Source organism: Artemia franciscana, chromosome 4 (genome assembly GCF_032884065.1).
Source record: "Artemia franciscana chromosome 4, ASM3288406v1, whole genome shotgun sequence".
In the NCBI taxonomy this organism is placed as follows: Eukaryota; Metazoa; Arthropoda; class Branchiopoda; order Anostraca; family Artemiidae; genus Artemia; species Artemia franciscana.
The window spans coordinates 42,629,325-42,644,266 of NC_088866.1; the positions used below are offsets into that span (position 1 = coordinate 42,629,325).

Sequence of the window (14,942 nt, forward strand, 5' to 3'; positions counted from 1 at the left end):
ATTTGCTTAAATATTAATATTAGGCTTTATATTTAACGTATTAGTTTATAACACTTTAGTTTAGATTTTATAACATATAATTAAATTATTCAACTAGAGAAAAAGCTTAATTTTTCACCGGAGTGATGAGGGCGCCGAAATTTTTCCAGGGAGGGAAAGAGTTTGAAAAAAAAGAAAACAATTTTCTTGTAGAAAATAACACTATTGTTTTCGAGTATTACTTTTTTGTGTCCTAGCGTGGCAAAGAACAGTTGGCGTTAGTTCTTAGCATGAAACGAGCACAATGCATTAGTTATTAGAATTTCCGAAACAGCCTCAAAGCATGGTCAAACAGCTGTATTTTCTCAGACAATGAAATTATTGTTTTTAACATTGATCGAATGCTTTGTGTTTAAGGTTTTGACATAAGTATAGGACTTAAGATTAAATTTTGTAGCAAGGTTTTAAAGTCTTGAATCGCAAAAAAGGTGTACATTTTTCCAGGAAGAGTTAAAAAAAAAAAAAAAAAAAAAAAAAAAAAAAAAAAAAAAAAAAAAAAAAAAAAACTTATAGCTGAAATTAGTAATAATGTTCTTAAAAGTTAATTTTACGTTTCTTAGTATGAGTGTGGAAAGTTAGTCATTATTACGGTAAGGACCTAGTTATTAGCAAGTATGGTACGACGATGCCTTTTTTCTGTCTGCCTATATTTAAGCAAAGGAAAATGAGTAAATAAATTATGCTTTACAAATTTTGGTTGTCTTTTCTATTGATAGCAAAATAAATAGTAATTGCTATCATCATTCTCATTTTCAGAACACAGCTAACCATGATAATTGTGGAGAAAGGAATGTCAATCACTATGAAAAATACAATCAGGGTCAGGAGCTATTAGAAGCCTAGTTCAAGATTAATATATTCAAACATATTCAGATATACCCAATTGTCTATTTAAACTCATTGAACAGGTTCCAGTATTTCTCGGTAATAATTCTTACAAGAAGTCCCATGTGAACCTTGCAGAGCAATACAAAAAAAAGTTCTTATAGGGTGTGCGTTTGTAATATTTAAAAATATTCAAAAAAAAACTTAAAAATTTGGGACTTATATTGGTATGTTTCAACACAAAAATCATTTTTTTTTGTATCTTCAGATGGTTAACATAGTTTCATTTTGAAAAGGATTATCACAATCAAAACTACCAAATTTACATCGTATGAAAAAAAAATTCAAAGCAGCAACCCCTATCGGTGAAAACAATTAAAAAGGAAAAAACTAGAGGAGAAAGGAATGGGAGCCAGGCAAGCTTAATCGATGTCTAAGGAGTTGTCGAAACAGTAAAAGTATGAAACTGCTGGACAAGTATGCCTTTGAAACATATCCACAGGATTAAGTTTAGCATAATTTGGTTTTCTTGTCAAATTTTGTTAGATGGGTTTAATCTTATTTACTATATAAAAAAAGAAATGTTTTGCCGATGATTGGCTCTTTGTTTTTAATTTCGGCATAGGGTTTAACCCTCTAATTCTTATTTCTGAAAATGATTAAAAAATTCGTTTCGATACATTCATTAAATTCTATTTATAAAAATGGAGGTATGCTGACCTGAAGACAACACTCATAAAAATACTAAGTACTATTGAAATATAAATATTTCTAATGTTTCTTATTATTTGAAAACCCCATACATACTTATGCGCTGAGAAATTTTCTTATCATTACCATTTTACAACAGTCTCTCTTTTTGTTCTATTTTTATCTCCGCCTCCACTGCACTCAGCAATGCTTCTTATATTTATCTTTGAAAGTTTAACGTTTACAATACTACTACTACTAAAAACTCACTGGAGGAACAAGTCACCTGAGGCCAACACAACTGTGCACGCCACTCCTCCACCCAATCTGATACAATCTCCCACTTTACCCCTCCCATGGATTTCCAATTTCCTTCAAATCATTCCTTATACCTATTCAGGAACATTCCTACCACATTAAGAGACGACCTGTTTTTCAGTTGACCCTAGATGGACGGCTAAATCTAAAGACTTTTGGTATTCTGTCATCCTTCATGCGCAAAACATGTCCTAGCCATCTCAACCTTTCTCTCACTATACCCCAAAAAAGTGGGATATAGCCATATATTTCACAAAGCTTGATTGATATACGTTAAATAAACCATTACAATATCGTTTACATATACATTTAAAAAAAATAAATTAGCAAAAAAATTAAAGTAAATTTTTCCTCTCCCTCTATAAGCAAAATAAAGAAAAAAGGCACTGCTCTTTGGTTTCACGCCTGCGTAAGAATACTTGTTTCCAATGATTCTATTGTCCCCGTAGAAATTCAATGGCTTTAAAATAGACCTTTTCTTATCTTTACATTGGCTTACAGCTAACCTTACCTTTTCACTGGTTCTAATATAGGCTGACATCCAATCCCTTGCAGCTTTTATCGTACCAAGTAGAAGTCCCAAAAGAAAATACACTATCTCATCTCGGTTGTACATCAAAGTTAAGTGAATGGCAAAAGCAGGCATCTTAAGCACTTCAACCTAGGGAAAACAAAAAAGAATATACTTATTTTCTAACTTAACATTTTTTCATGCGAGGTTACTGAAATTTCTCAGCTTTATGCGGAGGTTTTAACAAGTATTATTGAATTCAAATTTTATTCTTTCCCCTCCCTCCAAGAAAAAATAATTTGAAAATGTAAAAAAGAGCCCGCCTTCATGCTCGCAGTTTAGGTGCATGAATAAAAGTATATTTAATTTGATATGCTATGGTAAACATTAAAGGATTTGTTTTGAAATATGAAGAAGAGTTACTGATAAGTGTGATTGTAATTTAAAATTATGATATTATTAGGAGGCTAGGAATATTCTAAGTAGTAAGTGAGGACCACGTTGTAAACTTGAATAACATTATATGCTATGTTTTATTTAGATTTAATTACATTCTTAAGTTATTGATGTTTTTTTTTTATAGAATGGCCATGTGTCTTTTTTTCGAATATATGTTATATCACAAAGTCCTCTGGAAAGAGGTAATAGAATCAGGAAAGAAGTAATGCAGCAACCAAATATTATTTATTCCCAAAAGTGATACATTTGCATGATGATAAAGATAAGGAATTATTTTAGATTTCCAAATCTGGTTATTTTTTACTCCTTTTTCATACAGGTTCTAGGGTAAAGTGGCTCTTTTTAGGTGTTCCAGATAAAAGGCAACAGTCAGTGTCTAGTCAGAACTCTGCAGATACCAAAGAACTTAGTGCGTTTTCTACTTGTATGTAGATGATTGTCCGTTCTATAAAAAACAGGCCTTTTAACGAACCATATTTTTATTCATTATTGAAGGTAAGCTCGTCATATTTATTTTTTAGTCAAATCAGGATATATACAAGATACAAGGTCTAAAATTTTAAAGCTTTCTATTAACCCGCATGACTTTTTTCGTGTTGCAATGGCAGTCTTTTGTTTTTTTTTCTTTTCTAGTTACTAATCTGGTTCCATAACCGGTACACTTCCACAAATTGTGCTTTTAATATTTCATCAAAAAATGGACCGGCCCGCGGATAGGTTCTGCAAGCATCATGCATGCATCGTTGACTTTCTGCTTAATTATGTAGCTTAAACAGTTAAGACATCTTAGTTTTTCTGCGAGTGTTTTTCGTTAGTGCATTCATTCTCATCTCCTTTTTGGTCTTTGTACTCCTCTAAGTGTATTCATTATTGTAAAAAAGGCTTTGTTCAGCATCAGCCATTACCACCTTGAATGGTTTAATACTATCAATATAAATTAAAAGATAGATTTGACAATCTAAAAGATAAACTGGGATACAGTACAGATCTTTTCTAACTTCTTGGAAATGTAAGGGATATCATTTCGAGTAAAATGTAATTGATATGGTATGATATTTATAAACACATTACAACAACATAAAATTTCATATGGACACACCCTTAAATCCAAATTACCTTATACTCAGATTACAGGAAATGGTCCCAATGATACTTGTACTCAAAAAATTTCCCAACTTCTTACTTTTCATGCAACTTCTATCACTTAATATAAAATCTACGAATGCAAATACTTATAAATTTATAAATTTTTTTCTCTGATTAATGATTGAAACAATAACTTCGGACCATAACGATCAAAAAACTTCCAGAATGTACAAGCGAAAAGTGTCATGTTCTGAAAATCTTCCTCTGAAGTCAACATTATTACTTGAAAAAAATTATACGTTAATAAGAGAGTAAAAGAACATCTGATGAACAAATTTGAGCTTTGCTCTACTTACACACTTGGAGCGAAGACACAAAGAGATTTTAGGATCCAATGCTGCGAGTCTCTTCAGAACTCCAAGCCTTGTTCGCCCAGATAAACTTTCCTCTTCATTAGCCTCTCCACCGTCAATTAAGTAATTGCAAACTGGATAGAAAATCGGGTTTCAAAAATTAGTTTACATGAAATAGTACGAGACTATACCTGCACAAAGAGAAATTATTTTTTTCCTTTTTGTAAGTATTATATTCCACGACTAAGGTTGAAAAAGTTTGAAACACCAAAGAGAATATATATACGTAAAAAAAATTGTACTTTCCGGTGTAATCAGATTAAAACGTGTTGGCGAGATTTTAAGATCAAATGTTTTGATATCTACAGATTGGCTCTTGTTCCGCTCTTTATTTGAACAATGATGTCATATGACTTCAAATTTTATGTCCCACCCAACATATTGACATCAATATCAAATGTTTTTATATCTAAAAATTGGCTCTTGTTCCACTCTTTATTTTAACAATGATGTCATGTGACTTCAAATTTTATGTTCCAGCCAACATATTGACATCAATTTCAAATGTTTTTGATATCTACCGATTGATTTATTTGAACAATCATGTCATTTGACATCAAATTTTGTGTTCCACCCAACATATCGCCGTCAATATCAAATGTTTTTGATAACTACCGATTGGCTCTTGTTCCAATCTTTATTATGAACAATGATGTCATATGATTTCAAATTTAATGTTCCCTGTGAAACGTGTGATCTTTAGATAAGGCTACTGGTGTAACCGCAAACGAAAGGAAATATGCTTAGATCACTGGATTTATTATTTTATGATCTATCCAGTCATGAAGCCAGAATATTGATGTTACTTAGACTTTATCTTAAAGGATAATACACATTTACTTAAAAAATAGAAAACTTCTCTATTTTTGCATAATTTTGTGCATTTTCACAGTATTTTTTAATCTAAAAATTCAAAGCAAATCTTAAAAATATAATTTGTTAAACGGAAGGATAATAACCATTAGCTAGTATCCCTCAATGGCAGTTCAAAGTTTTTGGATTTTATGCAAATCGTGCATATTGCTGAATATCTCACTTTTTCGGTTGAAAGGTATTTGGTTTCAATTCTTCTAATTTTGGCTTTCATTGAACTTTTTTTTATCTTTTAATTGGCTTTGTTTTAATTGGTTTGGTTTTTCATTGGTATGTTTTTTGTTTTTTCACATTGAATCTCCGCGTTTGTTTTTGGTTTTTTCATTGCCATTTTTCGTAACTTTCCTTAATTCTTTTTTCTTCGCTGATTAAGAGAGGCGGTTGCCCTTTCCAAATATTGGTTCTGTGTTTTACAGTATTTTATTTTGACCAAAAAGCCCCATTATTGATCGTTTATCTATTTATATAAAAATAAGTTGTCTGTGTGTATGTCGACTGACGTCATGTTTGTCGACTGACGAAATTACAGACCGGGACATCGGGACACAAATGACGACCGGGACATCGGGACATAGGAAATATAAATGACGACCGGGACACTCAAAGAGAAAGCGACCGGGACACAAGGAATGTTCTATTAGCAATCACCATCAACAAAGCACCGGGACAAAAATGACGACCAGGACATAAGTAAAAAAAAACATTAAAAAAACTTAAAACAAAAAAAAACTAAAAACTAATAAAAAAACTAAAAAAGCTAAAAAACTAAAAAAACTAAAAAAGAAAAAAAAAGAAAAAAAGAAAAAAAACTGTAAAATAAAGGAGAAAAACAAAACTAAAAAAAATAAAAATAAAAAAAATAAAAAGGTTTAAAACTACAGAAAAAACTAAAAAACTAAAAGTCAGAACTAAAAAAAATAAAAAAAACTAAAAAAGTAAAAACCAAAAAAAAACTAAAAAGAAAAAAAGGGAAAAAACAAAAAAATTTATTTCATCATATACCAATTCAAAAACGAATGTATATACAGACCGGGACACCGGGACACAAGTGACGACCGGGACACAGGGAATATAAATGACGACCGGGACACAGGGACACAACTACGACGGGGACACAGGGAATGTCCGATTAGCAATCACCATCAACAAAACTCAAGGGCAATCATTAGAATCATGAGGTAAAACTAAAAAAAAACTAAAAAGAAAAAGTAAAAAACTAAGAACTAGAAAAAAAGACCAATTAAAAAACGAATGCATATACAGACCGGGACACCGGGACACAAGGAATATAAATGGCGACCGGGACACTCAAAGAGAAATTACAGACTGGGACACCGGGACACAAATAACGACCGGGACACAGGAAATATAAATGACGACCGGGACACAGGGACAAAACTACAACGGGGACGCGGGGGGGCACAGGGGGATATATAAATGACGACAGCGACACAGGGAATGGTCGATTAGCAATCACCATCAAAAAGCTCAAGGGCAATCATTAGAATCATGAGGTATAGATCTGAATACGGATTGTTTTCCCATGGACAATTATATGTTGCATGTTCAAGAGTCGGTAAACCTGACAATCTATTTATATGCACAGACAATGGGACAGCGAAGAATGTTGTATATTCGCAAGTTTTACGTAGTTAAAAACATATATATATATATATATATATATATATATATATATATATATATATATATATATATATACATATATATATATATATATATATATATATATATATATATATATATATATATATATATATATATATATATACATATATATATATATATATATATATATATATATATATATATATATATATATATATATATATGTGTGTGTATATATATATATATATATATATATATATATATGTGTATATATATATATATATATGTATATATATATTCACAGGTGGGACACAGGGGCACAACTACAATGGCCCGTAACGACTTACGCACGCGGGGGGGCTTGGGGGGTGCGAAGCGCCCCCACCAACTAGGTGTTGCTAGTTGTTTATAAGAAACAGCCAGTTTCTTATAAGATAAATCTCAGCTATCGAAAATTGTCTTCTTACACTGAAATATTAAAATCGCACAACTGCTGAAAATAACGTGCCAGCTCCATTTGTCACTCTTGGGAATGTCAATCCAGTCGACCACCTCATTTAGTTCAGCCTCCTCATAGACTTCTCTTGTTGCCACACCCACAAGCATTTTCTTGATCAGCTCAAACGTTGAATTTCAACAATTTACACCATTATTATTTCATCTAAACTTCGGTTCGATTAAATACTTGCTAGTTTCCATAATACTATTGCACTTCCTCGCACAAAAGTTAGATCAGACGGTGAAAACTGATCTGTGCTATTTGGTTCACAACGGCAGCGCACAAGCCAAAAAGACCCTCCACAGTGAGCTGAATATCCTTTTTTTCTAATTTTCTTTTATTATGGTCTATCTTGACGTGCCGTGTATGTTGCTCAGGGGCGTAGCTACAGCATTTTTATTCGGAGGACACAAGAGGGGTCCACATCCGGAGAGTCAAGAAACACGGGCTATTTAATAATTTTTTCTATAAATTAATGGGGGGGGGGACAACTGCTCCCCCTGCCGCCTCTAAACAAAGCCTCTAATTGTTGTTGTTTTGTGGTGCTATTGATTTATTATTCCTTTCTGTCCTGTTAAGACAGGTTTTCCAATGGATAAATAATTAAACTTGCCGAGGGATCATGAGTTTTATAACCAATTTTTAATCTGGCATTTCCTGAGAACCAAAATACAGAACTTAAACTATGACGAAAAAAATAACCTTTTTTAAACCATAATCTCCATAATGTATTTTGAAAACGGAATTCCACGATTTCCCGTCCCTTCTCGTTTCAATTTCGTATTTAGTTCAACTTCCGTTTTATTTCTAAATTTTGAATCAAACCGTATTTTGTCAAGATAATGACTACTGATTGACAAAATATGTTTTTGAAATTTGCCAGATTTTAAAATATCAGATTAAAGATTGTGCCTCCTATATTAGAATCTTCTTTGCTGTGATCAAGACTAATTAAACAACTGTTTTTTAATTTTAAAAGTACAAAAATCCTTCGTATTTTATTTGAGTTTCGTACAATACGTTCCAGCTTTAACAGAGATTTAATAATATTTAATGAAAAATAAAATTTTTCGTCCCAGGTGAGAGCGAATGAATTGCAGGAACGATAAAAAATTAACGTCAAATTTAATTTTGTACTAAATTTATGTGAATACGGTTGACTAGCATCTTCAGCGCATTAACCTCATAATAACCATCAAAATGATGATAATAGAGGCAAATGGCCAAATTTATGAGAAGTAATGGATATTAACACTCATATTTTGCATAGTCTACTCACTAAAATTACTCCTATTTTAATAATCATTACAATGCGTATTAAGGCATTAGTTAATAACCTGTTACAGGTTTGCAGTTAATTCACATTAAATTTGAAGCAAATACGTATTGAATTCAAATTTCCACCAGGAACGTATCCCTAATTACCTTCTAATAGCATGTCTGGCATGTTGGCGACAATCCTTTCAATGAACCAGTCTCCGTTTTCAATTTGCATGAGAGCATCAACAACATCGGTAAGCGGCAGTAAGTTAGGAAGTTCGGCCATTGCCACGCAGAGTACATCAGATACTTCTTCCATAAAAGATTCCGTAACAAAAAGTTGCACGTTCTTAATTTCAAAGTCACGGCTTGTCTCTTTCTGGAAAAGAATGCAGATTTATTCACAAGACACAATAGTTCATTTACATAAAGGGTGGTGGGGGGAAGGGTTACGTCTGTCCAAAGGTAGAAACGCGTATATACATGAAAAGTCACTGTCCGAGTTAGATATACCACTGAACTCAGCTCAAAGAGGCGAATGGACTGGTAAATGCAAGAATGTTCCAATAAAAATCCCTGAAAAGATTTTTCTGGTAGAGAAACCTATCTGCAGTATTTTCTGCCGTTTGCAAAAGTTGAAAAACCGACACTTAGTCAGTAAACTTTGGCATGTATTTCAATTGCATAATTGAAAAGATTACTAACTAAAAGCAATTCTAACAACTTTTCAATTCAATCGTGTGTCTAATGTGGCACAATGGGTGGCAAAAATGCCACAAATCTTGAGTAACTTTGAAGAAGATTTTCTCAGAATAATGAAAAGGCATATAAGCGTTTTGACATTTGAACGGCCGTTTAGTTAAGAAAAACAAATTCCAATTTAAATGAACCTTGACTTACCGCCCAAATATATTATCTTTGAGAGCCAAACATGAACTAATTAGCCTTTTTAGCCAAATTTACGTCCTAAGTGATAAAGTTAGTATTACAAAGTTCTCGACCAAGTTTATCAGGCATAAATCCGGATTGTAAACAAAGTCTTCTGGAATTTTGAGATCCAGAAGCAAATTCAAGAAAAGATTGGCCTACTTCAAGCTTTTTTTCAAAGAATCAAGCTTTTGGGCACTCAAGTACGAATCATGTGCAAAGTTTTACTCAGCCTAAAATTCCAATTCACAACCATAAGAGCGACTTATGAACTTGTACTGTTATACAGAGTTTTTTACCAGTCACTTTGAATCAAAATATAGTCCTTCCATAGCGGAGCATAAATATAATATAAGTACTCAACATACTACGACCATAGTAGGATGGTTGAGCTTACAGTCAAATTCAATGTGACATTCTTATTATATGTTGAGGCTTGATCACATTCATCTGAGGCCATCAAGCAACAGTTCCAAAATTAGGTCTATTACAAGTCAAATCACAATGCAATTATCCTCTTAAAGAAGGCCGGTAATATGCAAAAAAATCATTTCGAGCAGTGCCGGATCTGGGAGGAGGATAGGTCATGCAAATTGGGTGACAGGGAAAGAGGTTACGTGACCTTAGTGACACAAAATGGGAGCAGAGAATAAACGTTAGGGTGAATCACTAGAAAAAAATACAAAGAGCAACATCCAGAGATCTGAGATTCCAATCAAGCCTTGGCATGCAACTTGGGTGCCAGGAAAAGAGATCACTTGACCTTAGTGACAGAAAAAGGGGGGCAGAGAATAAACTTTAGGGTGGATCACTTGAAAAAAATACAAAAAATTACATCCAGATATCTGAGATCCTAGTTAAGCATCGGCATGGAACTTGGGTGCCAGGGAAAGAGATCACATGACCTTAGTGACAGAAAATGAGGACAGAGAATAAATTTTAGTTTCAACATTTTTTAATAAATTCTTTTATGCCAAAAAATCATTTTAAGATATAAGAGTAGCGTTTTATGAAGCAGTAAAAACGTGTTGCACTTCATATCGAAAATAAAATATTACAATATCAACATTCCTAACTTAAGAGGTAAAATAGTAAAAAAAAACAAATCCATTAACATTTTATACACAGAAAGAACCTGAAATTTTGGAATAGAAAATTCCTGCCCTTAAAAACAAGGACAAGAAAGGACCTTCGTCACAGTTTTAACCTAAATTCAATGGGTCTTAAGGGTTGCCTTCGTTAATATTTTATCTAGGGGCATCCAACTTCACTCTAACCCACTAAAAGGTTATGTTTGATCCAACCTTGGGTACGAAAGAAACAGCTTACCTTAGCCACAACTGAAAAAATCTCCGATAAAACCAGCCTGAATTTTCTTTTAGCTTCACTTCTTTCAAATTCAAGAACAGAATTTTGAACAGTTTCTTCAATCTGAACACCCTGTTTTAACCTAAAATATAAGAAGCAATAGATTTAAGAGACAAAATAAGCTAAGAACTTTGATTTACTAAGAGTTTAGAAATCGGTTGAAATTTGACTTGTCAATTTTGCCTAGATTAAATTTCAATCTAATGTTTGGATACACTACTAATGATCAAATTTAACTTGTTTCCTCATTAATTTATCTTGCCTTTTTAACATTTTATTTTCTGATAAATAAGGGATCGGGGTGAGTTTAAGTCGTGTGAAAACGTATGTTGTTTTCACTTCATTGTTTAGAGATGTAGGACCCCCCCCCAATTCTATTCAATTTGTTTTTCTATTTTATTTTTTTATTTACTAAAATGCCATTTTATTACTTATTTGATATATATCTTTATCAAATGTTTTACTAATATAAACAAGCGCTAAGAGCTCATACGGCACTTGTGACGAGGCGAGAAGAGCCAAGAGATCATATGGTATGAGCTCTAACAAAATTCTATTAATAAATTGATTGATTTAAAAAGGAAAATAAGAGGCTTAATGCCGGTCAGGATTTAAAATAAGAGCTCTGAGTCACGATGTCCTTCTACACATCAAAATTCATTAAGATCCGATCGCCCACTCGTAAGTTATAAATACCTAGTTTTTTCTAATTTTTCCTCTCCCTTTAGCCCCCCAGATGGTCGGATCTGGGAAAACAGCTTTATCAAGTCAAATTGTGCAGCTCCCTGACACACCTACCAATTTTAATCGTCCTAGCAAGTCCAGAAGCACAAAACTCGCCAAATCACTGAACCCCTCCCCCCAACTCCCCAAAAGAGAGCGAATCCAGTACGATTCTGTCAATCACTTACCAAGAATATTTGTTCATTCTATCCACCAAGCTTCATCCCGATTCCTCCACTCCAAGTGTTTTTCCAAGATTTCCCCCTCCAACTCCCCCCAATGTCGAAACATCTGGTCGGGACTTGAAATAAGAGCTCTGAGACATGAATTCCTTCTAAAAATCAAATTTCATTAAGATCTGATCATCTATTCTTAAGATAAAAATACCCCAATTTTCACGTATTCCAAGAATTCTGGTTTCCCCCTCCAACTCCCTCCAATGTCACAGAACATGGTCGGAATTTAAAATTAGAACTTTAAAGCACAAGATCTTTCTAAATATCAAATTTCATTAAGATCTGGTCACCCTTTCGTAAGTTACAAATACCTCAATTTTCAAAATTATCCCCCCCCCCCAAATTCCACCAAAGGGAGCAGATCCGGTCCAGGTATATCAGTCACATATCTTAGATAGGTTTCTATTCTTCCCATCCAGTTTCAACCGGATCTCACCGCTTTAAGTATTTTCTAAGATTTCCGGTCCCCCCAACTGCCCCCCCCCAATTACGTTTGATCCAATTGAGATTTAAAATAAGATATCTGAGTTACGAGGTCCTTCTAAATATGAAGTTTCATGAAGATCCGATCACTCCTTCGTAAGTTAAAAATATGTCATTTTTTCTTATTTTTCAGAATTACCCCCCCCCCAATAGAGCGGATCCGTTCCAATTATGTAAATCACGTATGTAAGATTCTGCTTATTTTTACCACCAAATTTCATCCCGAGACCTCCAATCTAAGCGTTTTCCATGATTTTAGGCTCCCCCACCCCAAACTTCCCCCAATGTCACCAGATCCGGTCAGGATTTAAAATAAGAGCTTTGAGACATGATATCCTTCTCATATCAAATTTCATTGAGATCCGATAACCCGTTCGTAAGTTAAAAATACCTCATTTTTTCTAATTTTTCAAAATTAACCCCTCCCTCAACTACCCCAAAGAGAGTGCATCCGTTCCGGTTAGGTCAATCATGTATCTAGGACTTGTGCTTATTTTTTCCACCAAGTTTCATCCCGATCCCTCCACTCTAAGTGTTTTCCAAGTTTTAGGTTTCCCCCTCCCAACTCCCCCCCCAATGTCAAAAGATCCGGTTGGGTTTTAAATAATAGCTCTGAGACATGATATACTTCTAAATATCAAATTTCATTGAGATCTGATCACCCGTTCGTAAGTTAAAAATACCTCATTTTTTCTAATTTTTCAGAATTACCCCCCCCCCCCAACTACCCCAAAGAGAGCAGATCTGTTCCGATTATGTCGATCATGTATCTGGGACTTGTGCTTATTTTTCCATCAAGTTTCATCCCTATCCCTCCACTCTAAGTGTTTTCCAAGATTTTAGGTTTCCCCCCCTCCAACTCCCCCTAATGTCATCAGATCTGGTCGAGATTTAAAATAAGAACTCTGAGACACAATATCATTCCAAAAATCAAATTTTATTAAGATCCCATCCCCCGCTCATAAGTTAAAAATACTTCTTTTTTTCTATTTTTCCGAATTAACCGGCCCCCCACACCCCCAGATGGTCAAATCGAGAAAACGACTATTTCTAATTTAATTTGGTCCGGTCCATGATACGCTTGCCAAATTTTATCGTCCTAGCTTGGCTGGAAGTGCCTAAACTAGCAAAACCGGGACCGCCAGACTGACCGACAGAATTTGCGATTGCTATATGTCACTTGGTTAATATCAAGTACCATAAAAACTTTAAGGAAAGAGCGACCTGAAGTAACATTAACCAAAAATAAAAAAAACAAGATTTTGATTACGTTAAATATATAAAAATTAATTCGAGTGTTATGGCGAATCATGTAAAATTCTTGAAATACATTATTTATAAAAAAATAAGAGCCTGAGAATATTTTTTAAATATTAGGAAAAGGGAAAAAACACCGCTTAAATGAGTTATACTGCTAAGAAAAATAGTACCATCATCCCATTCAGCAGATTCAAGAAATCTATCCAGAGGTTTCAAGTTTATGTGCCAAAAACTCAGAATTTTGCTTTTTTTCTTAGAAATCTGATGCGAAAACAGATGCGTGTTTGTTTTTCATTTACTTATGCTTGTTTTTAGGGGTTGGCTGTATTAGTGTAGTAAACCTTAAATATCAGAAAACAATTAGTTCAAGAGGTAATTAGAAGTCCTAATGGCCCTTTTACATACCAAAGGGAATCGTGCCTCAAGAAAGTGCATAGTTCAGAATTAGTCAGAAGCTATATAAATCTTTTCAGTCTCAGAGGTCCTCTTACCACATTCACCCCTGAACATGCAAAGTCCAAATAAAAAGAGCTAATATAGGGAACGTAAATACAGTTGAAGAAATAAAGGCTTATGGGGAATTGTCCAATCCTATTAAAAAAACCACTTACCCTTCCCTCCGCCCAAAAGCTTGGTATGCCACTTTGCAATATTGTGTGATAGCTAGTAGTTTTGTATATTTGTCCTATGTAACATCCCTTTGTTTATTTTTTCAATAAGGAACGTAAATACAGCATTACGAACGATTATAGTTTTACAGTATTTCAGACTAGCTATTGGGGAAGACTTGAATATAAGTGGGTGGTAACCTATAAGTTTGAGATACAATCACAGTGAGATGAATATTTCAGCCGTTTGGTGCTAAAAGACAGAAATCTTGGTCTTGTTATGGCCAAGGTGCCATCAATCAAAAATTTGGAGAGAGCCAATCATCTTAAAACCGCCAAAAAGATATGTAAATACCCAGTTCAAGACGTCATACTACTACATAGTACTGCACTCGTCCCAAAGATTACGCGCAGTCCATAAAAACAAAAGGGCTATTACATATAACAAATAAACAGCACTACTAACTATCATAAAATATTGCAAAGTTGCATACCATGTTTTAGGGGTGGTGGAGTATTATGGGGTTAATTTGCTCAACCAGCCAATTCTCCCTACTTATTTCTTCCTTAACGGCTTCATAGCAAAAAGAAGATTTAATGGTAATTCCACCAATGCTACTTAACCAAAGCGTAGATGGCGTTATTGTTAACTATGATTAAAGATGGCGACTTATTACCTTTCCCAACCACAAATTTTTTAGCTTCTAAGCAGCTTTTCCCATCGATTTTATGAACTTC

The 14,942-nt window shown here is 33.8% G+C and overlaps 1 protein-coding gene across 2 annotated transcripts in view; it reads right to left on the bottom strand.

Annotated features, from left to right (window-relative positions):
* The window catches only part of LOC136026451 (integrator complex subunit 2-like), a 77,660-nt gene that overhangs the window by 44,959 nt on the left and 17,759 nt on the right, over positions 1-14,942 (bottom strand). The window contains exons 1-5 of one of the 2 annotated variants that reach the window (XM_065703048.1): positions 11,806-11,854; positions 10,856-10,976; positions 8,765-8,978; positions 4,285-4,415; positions 2,384-2,533 (exon numbers count right to left, since the gene is read on the bottom strand). In XM_065703048.1, the coding sequence (XP_065559120.1) occupies positions 2,384-2,533; positions 4,285-4,415; positions 8,765-8,978; positions 10,856-10,976; positions 11,806-11,822 (633 nt within the window). In that variant the 5' untranslated portion in view covers positions 11,823-11,854. Of the gene's footprint in view, positions 1-2,383; positions 2,534-4,284; positions 4,416-8,764; positions 8,979-10,855; positions 10,977-11,805; positions 11,855-14,942 lie in introns of those variants that run through there. The other variant, XM_065703047.1, reaches the window with a different exon arrangement.